General features: G+C 45.7%; 4 protein-coding genes across 4 annotated transcripts; 1 reads left to right on the forward strand and 3 right to left on the reverse strand.

The window, feature by feature from the left end:
- Window positions 1-389: 389 nt before the first annotated feature.
- On the reverse strand, window positions 390-1,667 carry EYB26_007496 (uncharacterized protein; the record flags this gene model as incomplete). Its single annotated transcript, XM_054266763.1, has 1 exon — window positions 390-1,667. The coding sequence occupies one exon, from the start codon at window positions 1,665-1,667 to the stop codon at window positions 390-392; it is 1,278 nt and encodes a 425-aa protein (XP_054122738.1).
- A 2,252-nt stretch (window positions 1,668-3,919) lies between these two features.
- On the reverse strand, window positions 3,920-5,088 carry EYB26_007497 (uncharacterized protein; the record flags this gene model as incomplete). Its single annotated transcript, XM_054266764.1, has 6 exons — window positions 3,920-3,943; window positions 4,023-4,177; window positions 4,226-4,322; window positions 4,380-4,531; window positions 4,590-4,769; window positions 4,983-5,088. The coding sequence occupies 6 exons, from the start codon at window positions 5,086-5,088 to the stop codon at window positions 3,920-3,922; spliced, it is 714 nt and encodes a 237-aa protein (XP_054122739.1).
- Window positions 5,089-8,868: 3,780 nt separating this feature from the next.
- EYB26_007498 (uncharacterized protein) lies at window positions 8,869-10,067 on the reverse strand (the record flags this gene model as incomplete). The annotated part of the gene is made up of 4 exons (XM_054266765.1): window positions 8,869-9,208; window positions 9,295-9,671; window positions 9,747-9,854; window positions 9,915-10,067. 4 exons carry the CDS (start codon window positions 10,065-10,067, stop codon window positions 8,869-8,871), a joined length of 978 nt encoding a protein of 325 aa, XP_054122740.1.
- A 928-nt stretch (window positions 10,068-10,995) lies between these two features.
- EYB26_007499 (uncharacterized protein) lies at window positions 10,996-12,921 on the forward strand (the record flags this gene model as incomplete). Its single annotated transcript, XM_054266766.1, has 1 exon — window positions 10,996-12,921. One exon carries the CDS (start codon window positions 10,996-10,998, stop codon window positions 12,919-12,921), a length of 1,926 nt encoding a protein of 641 aa, XP_054122741.1.
- Between the last annotated feature and the right edge of the window lie 159 nt (window positions 12,922-13,080).

A 13,080-nucleotide genomic window follows, 5' to 3' on the forward strand; every position in this document is an offset into this window, starting at 1 on the left:
TAACCACATCCGTCCTAGGATCACGTCGTGCTTTCCTAACTGGACGATAAGGAAAGGGAGGTTATACATCACACGCCCGTCCACCACAAGGGTCAATACCATGAGATGGGTAATTGCATTCTCCACTTTACCGTCGAATCCCTTCACCCTGCACGGTTGCTTTAAAGGTACGATATGGTGCTGGAAGTATCACGCCAGTCTTTCCGCTAGGAATATGTCTAGGAAAGCAAAACCATTCGCTCCGGTATCCGCTAATGCTTTAATACAAATCGATAATCCATTTTTAGCTAGCTGAATAGGTACAGTCAAACTATCTCTGTCACTGCCTATCAACTGCGAAAGATCTAAAACATCAGCGGCACAAATCTCGCCTAAGAAGGAGTCTTCTCTTAGGCGTTGTCGTTTTCCGACTCGGAGGTGTCAACCTCAGTTGCCTTCTTTGCAGGTTCCAGAGTTTTAAGATTAGGAGTGCCCTCTTTGTTATAGAATTCGCAGTTATTCGCCATGTGGCCTGGCATCTTGTAGATGAAGCATCTTCCTTCAGCACGAAGCTTCACTTTCTCAGACCATGGAATCTTTGGCTTGGCCTTGTCGTCTTTCGGCTTCTCAGCTATATCCTTTTTATTGTCCTTGCCAGCTCCGTCGCGGTTATTACTTTGACTTCCACGACCTTTCGGCACGCGCTTTTCGTTCTCAGCGATCATCTCTAGGCGGTTCGCAGTCTGGTGGCACTCGCGCACGAAGTTCTGGTAACTTAGGGTGTCGTCGTAACTCTCTTTGACTAGCTGCTTCTGCATCTCTAGAGATAGCCGCTTATATAACTCATCTTTCCACTGAGTGGCTAGTAACTCCGATTCCTGTGCATTTAGTACGAACTTTGAGAGGAAGACCTGGAACTTGGTGTCGTTCATATAGAGGCGACGGAAAGCACGCTTCGCGGAGGTGACACGGTTCGCATCATGGTAAATAGTCTTGAGGTGTTCGATGATATCGTCGACGTCGCGGTACCGTTGCGGCGAGTCCTTACGGAAGCGTGGAAGTAGGTGCTCCGCTGCTTCACCTTCACACATGCTCTTCACGTACTGCATACGTGACAGTGCAGTTGGATAGTAATCGGCATTCGCTTCCAACTTGTTCTCAATATCGATCAACCATGACTCGAATTTAGGATCTTTCCCGTCAATGAGCCGCTTCCCATCGGGGAGCTTGGAGCTCTTCTTCCCGCTCGAAGCTGGTGCAGGTGTAGACTCTTCGCGGCCCTGTTCCACCTTATGCAACTGTTGCTGAACCTCATCGCGTTCTCGAATCAATTCCGCCATAGCGTTTCGTTGTTGCTTTACACGTTCCTTTAACGCAGTAATCTCCTCTAGCTGCTCTTCGACCAAGTCTCCATCACTGTCCCGTTCTGCCGCCTTTCCAGCCTTCACTTCGAGCTTACTCAAGTGCTCAAAGAGACTATCAAAAAGCTCGTCAGGATGTTCTGCACATAGCTGCAGGAAGGTGTTATAATTCAGAGAGTTGGTTATTCCCGCCGTATCTAGTTCGCCAAGGATAGGGCTGTTCAGTTCGATGGTCAGACGTCGAGATACGCGTTCTCGCTCTCCGTCCTGTCGCGCTCTTGCGCTTGATGCCTCCTCATCGGCACCGTCACGACCTGGTCTCACCATCTCGTTCGATGGTAGACGTCGTAAAAGGAAGGTAATAAAAGATAAAAAGTGGGATCCCTGACTTGAGCGCGACTGATGATGTCGTTCGCTGTACAAGTGTACTGGGATATGAAAGAATGAAAGAAGGAAGGAAGAATCTCTCGATCAGAGCGAGACGCTGTCAAGGTCCGCTGTGCTGATTTGCAAGAGATGAAAAGAGAAAGAGGATGTTTGATATTATGTGACAGTGGTCAAAACCATGGATTGAGCTATCTAGGTGCACCGAGTCTACAGGCAATATCAAACATGGAGAAGAAAAGGAAAGAAGAAAAAGAAGCTATCCGCCTAGCAAAGGATATTTATGCCTTCCCTTGTGTGAGGGCCTTTCCCAACTAGGCACCGCTCAAGGAGCAATCCCAATATGGCACTGTCAGGGTTCGAAGCCCTATCGACGGGAATACCCTCCTCAGTCCTACCAGCTCTGCCAAGAGTCTCCGCCACGGCGCCTTGGTGATAGCTTACCGTACGGCTGTCACAAATCTTCTCCTCGAAGCAGCATGTTATAACTAAATAAGAAGTCCACACTCGTACGAAAATAGGATTCCTAGGCCTGCGGTTTCCGGCCCTTTTGATCTGTCTCCTACCAGCCTATCCAACAATATCGTACGAGGGCCCGGATATTCTCCTTAGTGTATCCATCCTATAGGCTATTCTGGCCTCGGTCAATATATTCACTCAATTTCCGTTAATTCTCACAGAATCTATGGCTGTTGAGTAACTTAGAGATTAGATTCTGGTTTGGGGGTTCCCCAGAAACCGTACCGAGGGTCTTTTGGAACTTCCAAAGATCAACTAAAAGATGCTGTATATCACTTAATAGATAGATATCCTAGTTTTTGGGTCACTGGCTCTCCTTGCTTATCCGTACGAGCCTTCTTATAGCGAGAGCGCCGGATCGGACGGTCCACAATGTACTTATCAAGAAATAATAGCAACTTCTTCTCAGTGACACTCTCCCCATCCGCAAATCCATGCTTATGGCACCACTCTCAGTATTCCTCCTGCGGCTTATCGTACGATTTATTGGTTTTCTCGGCCCGCTGCCGTTGGAATTGATGTGCCAGTTCAATTGTACGTGCCTCCAATCTGGCATGATTCCTGAGGTGTCTTTGATTCTGGGCCTGTACAAGCCCGCTGGTGGTTAGGGCTTAGGATTCTGACAGACGTTATTTTACGGCTATCCCGGATACGGTTATTGCAGCGCATAAATCCACTCAGCTGCTCTCATTGGATATCAACCGGTCCTCATTACAAGGATTTGCCAAGAGACCTCCTTACTAAAATAGCGCGCACAGTTCTACTGTTACGAAACCAATCATGCATATGCTACGCGATATAAGAAACAGACCGGAAGGAACGATTGGACAACAGAAACGGAAAACCCAAGAAAGATAATTGGACTACAGAAATCACGTGACCAAAGATATACTCGAAACACAAAGACACCGATAAGATACGAAGTATATCTTATGAAGGAACGTGATTGGATAGTATATTATATGCTTGCTATGGGATACTCAGGAATGAGTATAAAGTATATAATATAAAATATACGGAACAGGGAGGACTGGATATATAAGGACACTCATTCACCATCATGTATATAGTTCTTCATAGTTCTTTGACATAAGTCACTTGAATACAACAGTGAGAGTCAGCAAGGCATTCATACTCGTACGGGCACCAGGCTGTACGGGGGATCTCTTCTATCTTAGTTACATTTAAGACTTCCAGACACAAGTTCGACTATTGTTACTTCGTTCACTCAAGCCACTCTATCGACGATTATCAAGGAACCTTTGTGTGGTTCAAACCAAGCCTAGCGTACCTCGACACAACGCTGTTTAACTAAGACAGATCCAGGTCCGTGACATCTACACACAATTATGTAAGGCCACCTGTGCCAGATAATTTTCCCTCTTAGGTAGACACACAATACAATACATTACAGCGTCCCACTCAAATTCTCAATATTGCAGCTGCACATATTTCGTGGTATTCTACCCGTAATGATTAACTTAATATATCCAGCGGATATATAGGAGTCAAATTTAGAATTATGTATAATTAATAATTTATCGTATAAAATATAAATTTGATGTAATTGGTATTCAGGAAATATAAAACAAGACTATAAACAAAACTTTCAAGTTGTATATACACCCTTTGCATAGATTTTTGTTCCTCCTATCCTCTTAGAAGCAACCTTGTAATCACAAGTATTGAAAGACATTAACCTGATTAAAGAAGTAGATAATTAGCAACAACAATAAGGCTTAATATACTGGTAGATTTAACACTTTGGATCAGACTCACTAACGAACTGCCACCACCATTTGTGAGGGGGACGGCATTACCGCTAGTAGCTGATCCAGTGGCTGTAGGGGTTATTGAACCACTAGCTGATCCGCTGGTGGAATTGCTCATTTGAGAGGTTGGGACAAAGATTTCTTTGGCGATACCAATGACACCTATGCACATTAGTCGAGTCCCCCTCTGTTTGATAATAGATGACTTACCGCAAGCAAGACGAGCACCAGCATTACCAGTCTTCAAGGACTCCGCGTTGCCACCACGGCCGAGGTCATCAGTTTGGGCATGAACGACAACGGCGCGCTATTAACTATTAGTACCTATACATATCTAGATGCTCATGGAAGATTGATCACATACACCGACAATACTCAGAGGACCGTTCAGCTTAATGAGACTGTCCTGCAAGTTGCCGACAGAATTGCCTTGAGAATCAGTCATGTAGTTACCCATGTCACCAAGATGGCGTGTGGTATCGTTGGGAGCACCGTGAGTCATGTTATAGGGGTTAACTATAATATCTATTAGTACAGTAATGCCAACAGCTTATGAAGGAGATAGGAAGCATACAGTGACTACCGGTAGATGTGCAGCCCTGAGTCAAATCACCACGGTCGTGAATATGTATACCACGTTTAGTATTAGGGTCGGAACCGGTGATGTTCCATGAGATAGTGGTAAGGGAGTGCACATCGGTCTGGTCAAAGGTGACGAAACCCTTGACGGCAGAGTCACCAGAGAGGACAGCAACTAGATGACAATTAGTATATATGCGCCCTAGGAGATATAAAGACTAATGGCTTATTCATTGGCAGGTCGACAGGGATAAAGGGTGGGCTGGAGATGGATATCCTCTGACCCCAGTTAATAGAGCAGAATAAGTCCGCTCATGACGGGGCGTCTCTTTGACGGCGGGGGAAGAATCGAGGCCAATGGATTGCGCAGAGAAGTAAAGTAACTTACCAGCCTTGACGACTATTGCTATTGTGTCTATATATGGGTAGGATGTGTTAGGAATAACCGCTGACGCAACAGTCGACAGCAGCGCGAGGGTAAGAACGCCCTTCATGACGATAGCTCGGCGGAAAAGAAAAGCACCAGAAGACAGGGATGTGGATGGATAGATAGATGGATAGGTGTGTGAGCGTAGTGAGGAACAGTTGGAGAGAGGAGGATGATGGATGGAGATGGATGCAAATAAGTAGTTGATCAGACACAAACGAGTGACAGCTTAGGGCAGTGATTCAAGCTGGGCAGCAGATAAGATGACAAACAAAATCGTCCCGAAAAAGGAAAAAGCTAAGCCACCCAGCTTCCCGAGTTTCCATTTCCGGCCGTGGGAACGGCGAATAGCAGCAGTCGCCACATGCTTCCCATCCCATCCGTGAGAGTAACACCAGTAAAACAAGGGTATTACTTCTTGGTAACAATGTTTATTTTTGTGTTATCCGCACCGCTGATCAATATCTAGCGGTTACTAAGCCTCAGCTCGGCTTTCTCAAGAGGCTGATCATTGACCGCGGCATTTCTATTTTCTTCGATGCGGGGATCGACGATGTGTTGTGTGGTGGGACCGGGTCTGCAATATTCTGGGCGATACACCGATAGTGGCCATTATGTCCGATTAAAATAGGAATGTCGATGCTTCACGTGTACTCTGTAAGTGGATGCCAATAGATTTAGTTATTTATTGCTGAATATACTCGCTTACATACATAGCATACTCAGCTAACTATACCCCGCCCAACCACCGTTGCCAAGCTTCCGAGGTCCCGCATCAATAGTTAAGTTAACTAGTTAGTTAAGTTAGTTAAGTTAGTTAACTAGTTAAGTTACCTTAGGTACTCCGTATTACCCAACATTGCGGCTCTGCCACCGCCAGCCAGTGCGTGCGGCGTATTAACTACTGGTAGACCTTAGGTAAGTAATACAGAGCACTCGGAGGGCAGTAGTTTGATTGCCCGAGCTAGATATTAGCAGTTGGCCGTCTGGTGAGAGGCAAGCGAGGGACTAAATCTGAACGACCCTCTTTCACATACGTACTACGTATTAATCTTTGCTTGATTGTGGCGGGTGTCAGAGTGAACTGCCAAGGCTGGCTGGTCTGGTGTAAACTTAGGTAAAGAGTAAAGTTAGTACGTAGCTAACTACGTAGTTACTACTCCGTACGTACCGCAGAGTGGCGCTCTCCAGTCGCGAAACTTACTCTGTAGTAAAGTTACTTAACGTTAATTCGTAACTACGTACTACTGCGTGCGTAGGTAAGCTACCGGTAACCTATGGTAGCTAGTTTAACTAGTTTAACTACTGGCAATTGTAGTTACTCCAGAGTACTAGCGAAAATTCACCGATGTTACTCCGTACCTGAAATTGTAGTCACAAGCGATTTCCGACTTTTGAAATCTCATCCATGGATGCAAAGATTCTGGAACAGATGCCAAGCATTAATCAGCAGCCTGCGATGGCCTATAGTTAGTAAAGGTCAAGTTACGCCGGGTTACGGCCGCGGGTTACAGGCCCCACCCCTAATAACCCGGTTATCTGACCTCAGATGATTGGCTAGTTACCGTACGAGTTACAAAAAAAATCCACTTTTCTCCCAAGGTCGATTACCAGACAATACCACACTATAACTCTATAGGAGGCGGTCAGCAAGGCGGACAGTAATCAAAACCCCCGAGTTAGTTAGATTCCGTCATTCCTAGATCAGCCGGATAGGCCCCGGATGCGGACTGACCTGCATGATGCTGTATGACTAGCTCGTACGAGCATATACAACCAACCCCCTTGTCGTATACATCTGATACATCAATACATCTATCTATTTAAAAACATGGAATCTGAGAATTTGAGTGGGACGCTGTAATGTATTGTATTGTGTGTCTACCTAAGAGGGAAAATTATCTGGCACAGGTGGCCTTACATAATTGTGTGTAGATGTCACGGACCTGGATCTGTCTTAGTTAAACAGCGTTGTGTCGAGGTACGCTAGGCTTGGTTTGAACCACACAAAGGTTCCTTGATAATCGTCGATAGAGTGGCTTGAGTGAACGAAGTAACAATAGTCGAACTTGTGTCTGGAAGTCTTAAATGTAACTAAGATAGAAGAGATCCCCCGTACAGCCTGGTGCCCGTACGAGTATGAATGCCTTGCTGACTCTCACTGTTGTATTCAAGTGACTTATGTCAAAGAACTATGAAGAACTATATACATGATGGTGAATGAGTGTCCTTATATATCCAGTCCTCCCTGTTCCGTATATTTTATATTATATACTTTATACTCATTCCTGAGTATCCCATAGCAAGCATATAATATACTATCCAATCACGTTCCTTCATAAGATATACTTCGTATCTTATCGGTGTCTTTGTGTTTCGAGTATATCTTTGGTCACGTGATTTCTGTAGTCCAATTATCTTTCTTGGGTTTTCCGTTTCTGTTGTCCAATCGTTCCTTCCGGTCTGTTTCTTATATCGCGTAGCATATGCATGATTGGTTTCGTAACAGTAGAACTGTGCGCGCTATTTTAGTAAGGAGGTCTCTTGGCAAATCCTTGTAATGAGGACCGGTTGATATCCAATGAGAGCAGCTGAGTGGATTTATGCGCTGCAATAACCGTATCCGGGATAGCCGTAAAATAACGTCTGTCAAATATCTATCCCCGTGATGACTTGTCGGAATCCGTGTATTGTGTATTATCCTTGTAACACAGCTTGCTTAACAAAATTGTATGTCTGTCCATGTTGTTGTTTTTTCTGACCAATGTACGAGTGGGCGTGGGCTTATACCCTTCGTTGTGGGCCCCTTATCGCTACTCTCTGCCAAGGCACTAGTATACATTTGAGCTTCTCTAATTGGCCAGATTCTTGCTTGAGCAGCATCCCAGAAAGGATTAGCCTGCCTTAATTACCAGGCTTCCAACATGACTCTATAGTAGCTACTTACAGGGGTAGTAATGCTGAAATGCTCATGAGCAGAATGTTGTGCGCACCTGAGCTAATTGGACTGCTGTTGTTGATGCTTTCAAAGGTAAGTGGATACACAGATAGTTAGTTACTAGAGAATGACGAAATACGAGCCGGAGAAGAACCCTCTCATATGCGGTTTACCCAGATGGTCCGTTGGCGCATAACGCGTGGTGCTTATTTTCCTAGTTATCATTAACTCCAACCAGATTCTTTTTTCAATTTGAAGAACATAGGTCTAATAGAACTTTCTCGTCATCTGTATCGCATGAAAAGAGACAGAATGCTGTTCAATTTTATATTTTATGCGAGGAGGAGACGAACTAATATCTGAAAGTGTCACTATATTTTCTCTTTGACAGCATTTTTATACTTTCAGAGCTTTTTACTGAAGTTCAAGACACCCGGACCGTTATCATTCAATCCCAAAGGAATACATACACTCGCCTATCAACTAGATATGACCCCCATCTCATTGACATATAACACATCGCCTCAGAAAATACGCGTGAAGAACCCTGTTGTAAAACACTACTTGCAGGCAAAACTGAGATGATTGGGATAAAGGTACAGGAGAGCGCATGGAACTACCCTGTGCTGATCACTTCCAAGCTAGCCTTTTCAGAATGGAGGGAGGTATATGGAAACATTCTGCCCAGTCTAGGCCCTATTGCGCGAGACATTGAATCATCATCCAGAGAAAAGAGCTTACTAAAACAAAATTATGGCAGGTAGACGCCCAATTCATTGTTGGTATCACAGTATCATCCTATCTACATCATCAATCAACGCGAGCCAAAAGTTTTCAACACCATCCCTTTGATCCCCATGAATTCAACAGGCCTGGACGACGTTTAATATACTCAAATAAATCATAAAATTACTGTTCATCATCATCAATATCGTAGATATTCGATAACCTTGCAAATCCAGCGGTACCATCGGGCTCGCCAGAGTTAGTAAATTGTGAAAGCGTAATGTTATTCCCTGTTGTTTTGCAGCGAGTTTCTGTATGGAAATCGTTTTCTTGCTTGGGTTTACTTGTCGTAGATCCGTAGAATCGTCTGAACAAAGGACGAAGAGTTAGCAAGCACATGCAAATGATGGCAACGGCTTGTTCGATGGAAGACCACATCGCTGTTTCGACAGTGCTCCAAGTTGTATCCTTCGGATTAAAGCCGTTAAAAGCGACGATGCGGATAATGGAAACGGCACAGACACTTCAGAGTCATCAGTAAGCTGGCTCTAGTTCCTTCAAATAGACTCGAACGGCCGGCGCGGAGATGCCATGGAAGAAAGGACTTACAAAAATCCTAGAATGAAGATACCAGATATGATAAGTTTCTGCCGAACAGTTGTGTTTAGACGCAAGGTCATCGGTACGGGCAGACAGAAGATTACAAAGTCGAGAATGACATTTGCAATTCCATTTCCCCGGTAAAATTCCACCTCGTTGATACATGAACCAGGCTGGTTATTGTCCCAGTAGTAGAATACCGGATGGCATCCGGCCACAGCGACGATTGGACACGCGATTATGAACGCGACGAGTAAGAATGCGAGAAAATAGAGGGTGCGGCGAAACCAGACATTCACGCCGAAGATACGATAGTAGAGGAATAAGAAAGCTGCTTTTGTGGCTACAACATCGACGAAATACAACATTTGGACGGCTATAAAGCTCTAATTTTTTGGCCCATTAGAATGCATCTGAAAAGAACCAATTGCGACTCGACCAAAGTTGGGCCCAGCACATACCTTGTTAAACTTAACGACGGTTTCTTGTGGCAAGTCCGCTGCATGTTTCCCGTGGCTGAAATATTTGACTGCAGCTAATCGTAAACCAGTCATTGCCCAGCAATCGACCTGTTTTTCGATGCGTTAGTAAATTGACAACTCCATGTGCAACGCATGGTAAGACCGAACCAAGGCAATCAAAACCATCCAATCGTCCCACCAGTACTGTATACCGCCTATCCATCTTGCCAGAAACCTTGCACCAACCGCGACAGTAGCTGGCACGATTGTGGTCAAGGTTCCTACGTATATCTTCCACCCTTGGTCAAGGGTTAGCGCCATGTAGAGAAGCTGGTATGAACCCACATTGGCACATCGGCCAGGGGGGGAAACACAAGTGTGAATGTCGCGAATGCTTGTGGGTGATGTGGATGACACTGGATATGGAAAACAGGTACTGTGTCAAAGCAAGAAAATGGCAGATGCGACGAAAACGGATAGGCCCAATTAGGAAAGGCGAGGATGGTTCGGCAGGGCAATCGCGATCGCGCAGAAACCTCAACCTACTCCGTAAGGAGGGGAGCGGCGGCAGATCGCTATATCGGTTGTCCAATATGATTGGTGTAGAAGCGCGCTAAAGGCCGTGTCAGGCGCTAGACCGCACTTAGCTGCATGCCAAGGAGCCTTAGCCGTTGGTAAATCTTTCCAAATGATGATTGATTTTATGCTGATTCGCCACTCGAGCGGCTGTGTGTGGAAGACCCGGCACGGAATAACTAATAACCCGCAGATCTCCCTCTGCGCTCCATACGACGTCTACGTACTATTAGTACTCTTCCGGGTCTTCGCGCCAGCCTCCAGCTAAGTAACCTACGGAGTACCGCTGCACGAGTATATTATGGGTCTAAAGTCTGCGCTTGACTACGTTCGTACAACTACCTCATGCCGACGAACCGTTGTGTCGCTAAAATAACTTGCTTCTGTTAGCCCATAACACTCACGAAAACCGTGTGGCTGGTAGTACGTACGTAGCTTTAGAGCAGCAAGATACTACTTGTAGGTCGCCAAGGGTCGACCCATACAGCAGAGGACTATTTCAAATTAAATAGCGCTTACTTGAAGTATTATATTTGGTAGTTCTCTTAACCTCTATGATCCTTCCGTCCTCTCTATTATTTCTCTGCTATTCTCTTGCTCTAATCAAAACAGCCGAAAACTCCATCTTTTTGTGCTAGTCTTAGATCTACACCCTATGCTGCTGTAATTACCTATGCCGTCAATCAACCTAGGTTTGACAAAGCTGGCCCTGGTGACTGCCGTGGTATCGACAGTTGCTGCCCAGGGACCGCAGCATCTCAACTTTTTCGATTATGGCCAACGTGGACCACTGCTTGCAAGCCATTTAGGCCCTCCAGCACCAAATGCAACTTTTGACTACGTGATCGCCGGTGGTGGTAACGCGGGGCTGACAATCGCAACGCGCCTGGCACAGACTGGCGCCAGTGTGGCTGTAATAGAAGCGGGAGGGTTCTATGAGGTCGACAATGGCAACCTCTCTATAGTCCCAGGTTATGCGACCTATTTCACTGGATCAGATCTGGACAATTATTCCCCCTTGGTAGACTGGGGGTTTGCCACCACCCCACAAGCACCGCTGGGTAATCGTCGGTTACACTATGCGCGTGGAAAGACCTTGGGAGGCTCGTCGGCCCGAAATTACATGCTTTATCAGCGAGCGACGGTAGACAGCATGCAACAATGGGCAGATGAAGTAGACGACCAGAGTTACACCTGGGATGCTTTCCTTCCCTATTACCAGAAGTCTATAAATTACACTCCGCCCGATCAGACATTATACACCAATTCCTCCAACGAGCAAGATCCCAACGCATTCAACGCTACCGGTGGCCCTTTGAAAGTATCATTCAGCAATTTTGTCGACCCATTTGGAACATGGGCACAGCAGGCTTTTATCAAGGCCAACATGTCTGAGATCGAGGGTTTCGATAGTGGTAAACTATTGGGATCTGCCTATGCGACCCTTACGATTGACCCGAGTAACGCCTGGCGGGAGACTTCTGAGTCCAGCTTCCTTAATTATGCCTTTAATGCTGGTCTACCTCTTACAGTGTACAAGAGCTCTCTAGCTCAAAAGATCTTGTTCGATAGCAACAAAACTGCAATCGGCGTTCAAGTGTCCGCTGCTGGTTTCTTTGGAACACCTTCAATCAATTTTACATTGACTGCTAGGAAGGAGGTTATTTTATCCGCCGGTGCCTTTCAGTCTCCACAGCTGCTTATGATATCTGGGATCGGTCCATGTGCTGAACTTGCGGCCTTCAACATTCCTTGTATCAGTAACTTGACTGGTGTGGGCCAAAATATGCAAGATCATCCCATCTTTGGCATTGCTCACAGAGTCATTGTCAACACGGCATCTGCGAGCTTGAACAACGCCACACTCTCTGCTTTAAGTGTCCAATCGTACATCAGAAATGCTGCAGGTCCCCTTTCGATCTTTGGACCGGGCATCTACGGCTGGGAAAAGCTTCCGGAGCCGTACCGGTCTCAGCTTAGCCACCAGTCCAGAAAAGTACTCGATAGCACTTTCCCGTTGGACTGGCCCGAGATTGAATGGCTACCTGTAGCAGCCTACAACGGGTATAATCTGAACAAGCAAACGGCCGATCAGTGCGATGGCCATAATTATGCGACACTCAACGTCGCTCTCGTAGCGCCTCTTTCTCGCGGCACCGTCAAACTACAGAGCAATTCTATGACCCACCCTCCAATTATTGATCCCAACTGGCTGGCTGACCCGACCGATCTGGACTTGGCCATTCAGTCATTTAAACGGCAGCGAGAAATCTGGAGTATTCTGGCTGATCTAGGAGTAGCCGACAAGACTGAAGCATTCCCAGGCTCCAATTACACTACAGATTCTCAGATACAACAGATCATCGTGGAGAGTATGACAACTGTATACCATGCCTCCGCGACTTGCAAAATGGGAAATAATGGTGACCCGATGGCTGTTTTGGACAGTGATGCACGTGTCTATGGTGTTCAAAACCTTCGAGTCGTTGACGCTAGTAGTTTCCCTTTCTTGCCACCAGGCCATCCTCAGGCTTTAGTATACGCATTGGCAGAGAAAGTTGCTGATTTGATTAGCACTCAGTCGATATCTTCTCTTTGAAACACTACCCACCCTCTCGTTGATAAATTAATAGAGGTCATTTATCCTCCATGCTTCAGGATTAAGTTGACGTATATGAGATACTATTATAGCATATGCATCAATGCACTACTTTAGAAGATCCAGTGATCATTTAACGTCCTTTTGCGATGGGTGACC

The sequence above is a fragment of the Talaromyces marneffei genome, chromosome 5 (assembly GCF_009556855.1).
Source record: "Talaromyces marneffei chromosome 5, complete sequence".
NCBI classification, from domain to species: domain Eukaryota; kingdom Fungi; phylum Ascomycota; class Eurotiomycetes; order Eurotiales; family Trichocomaceae; genus Talaromyces; species Talaromyces marneffei.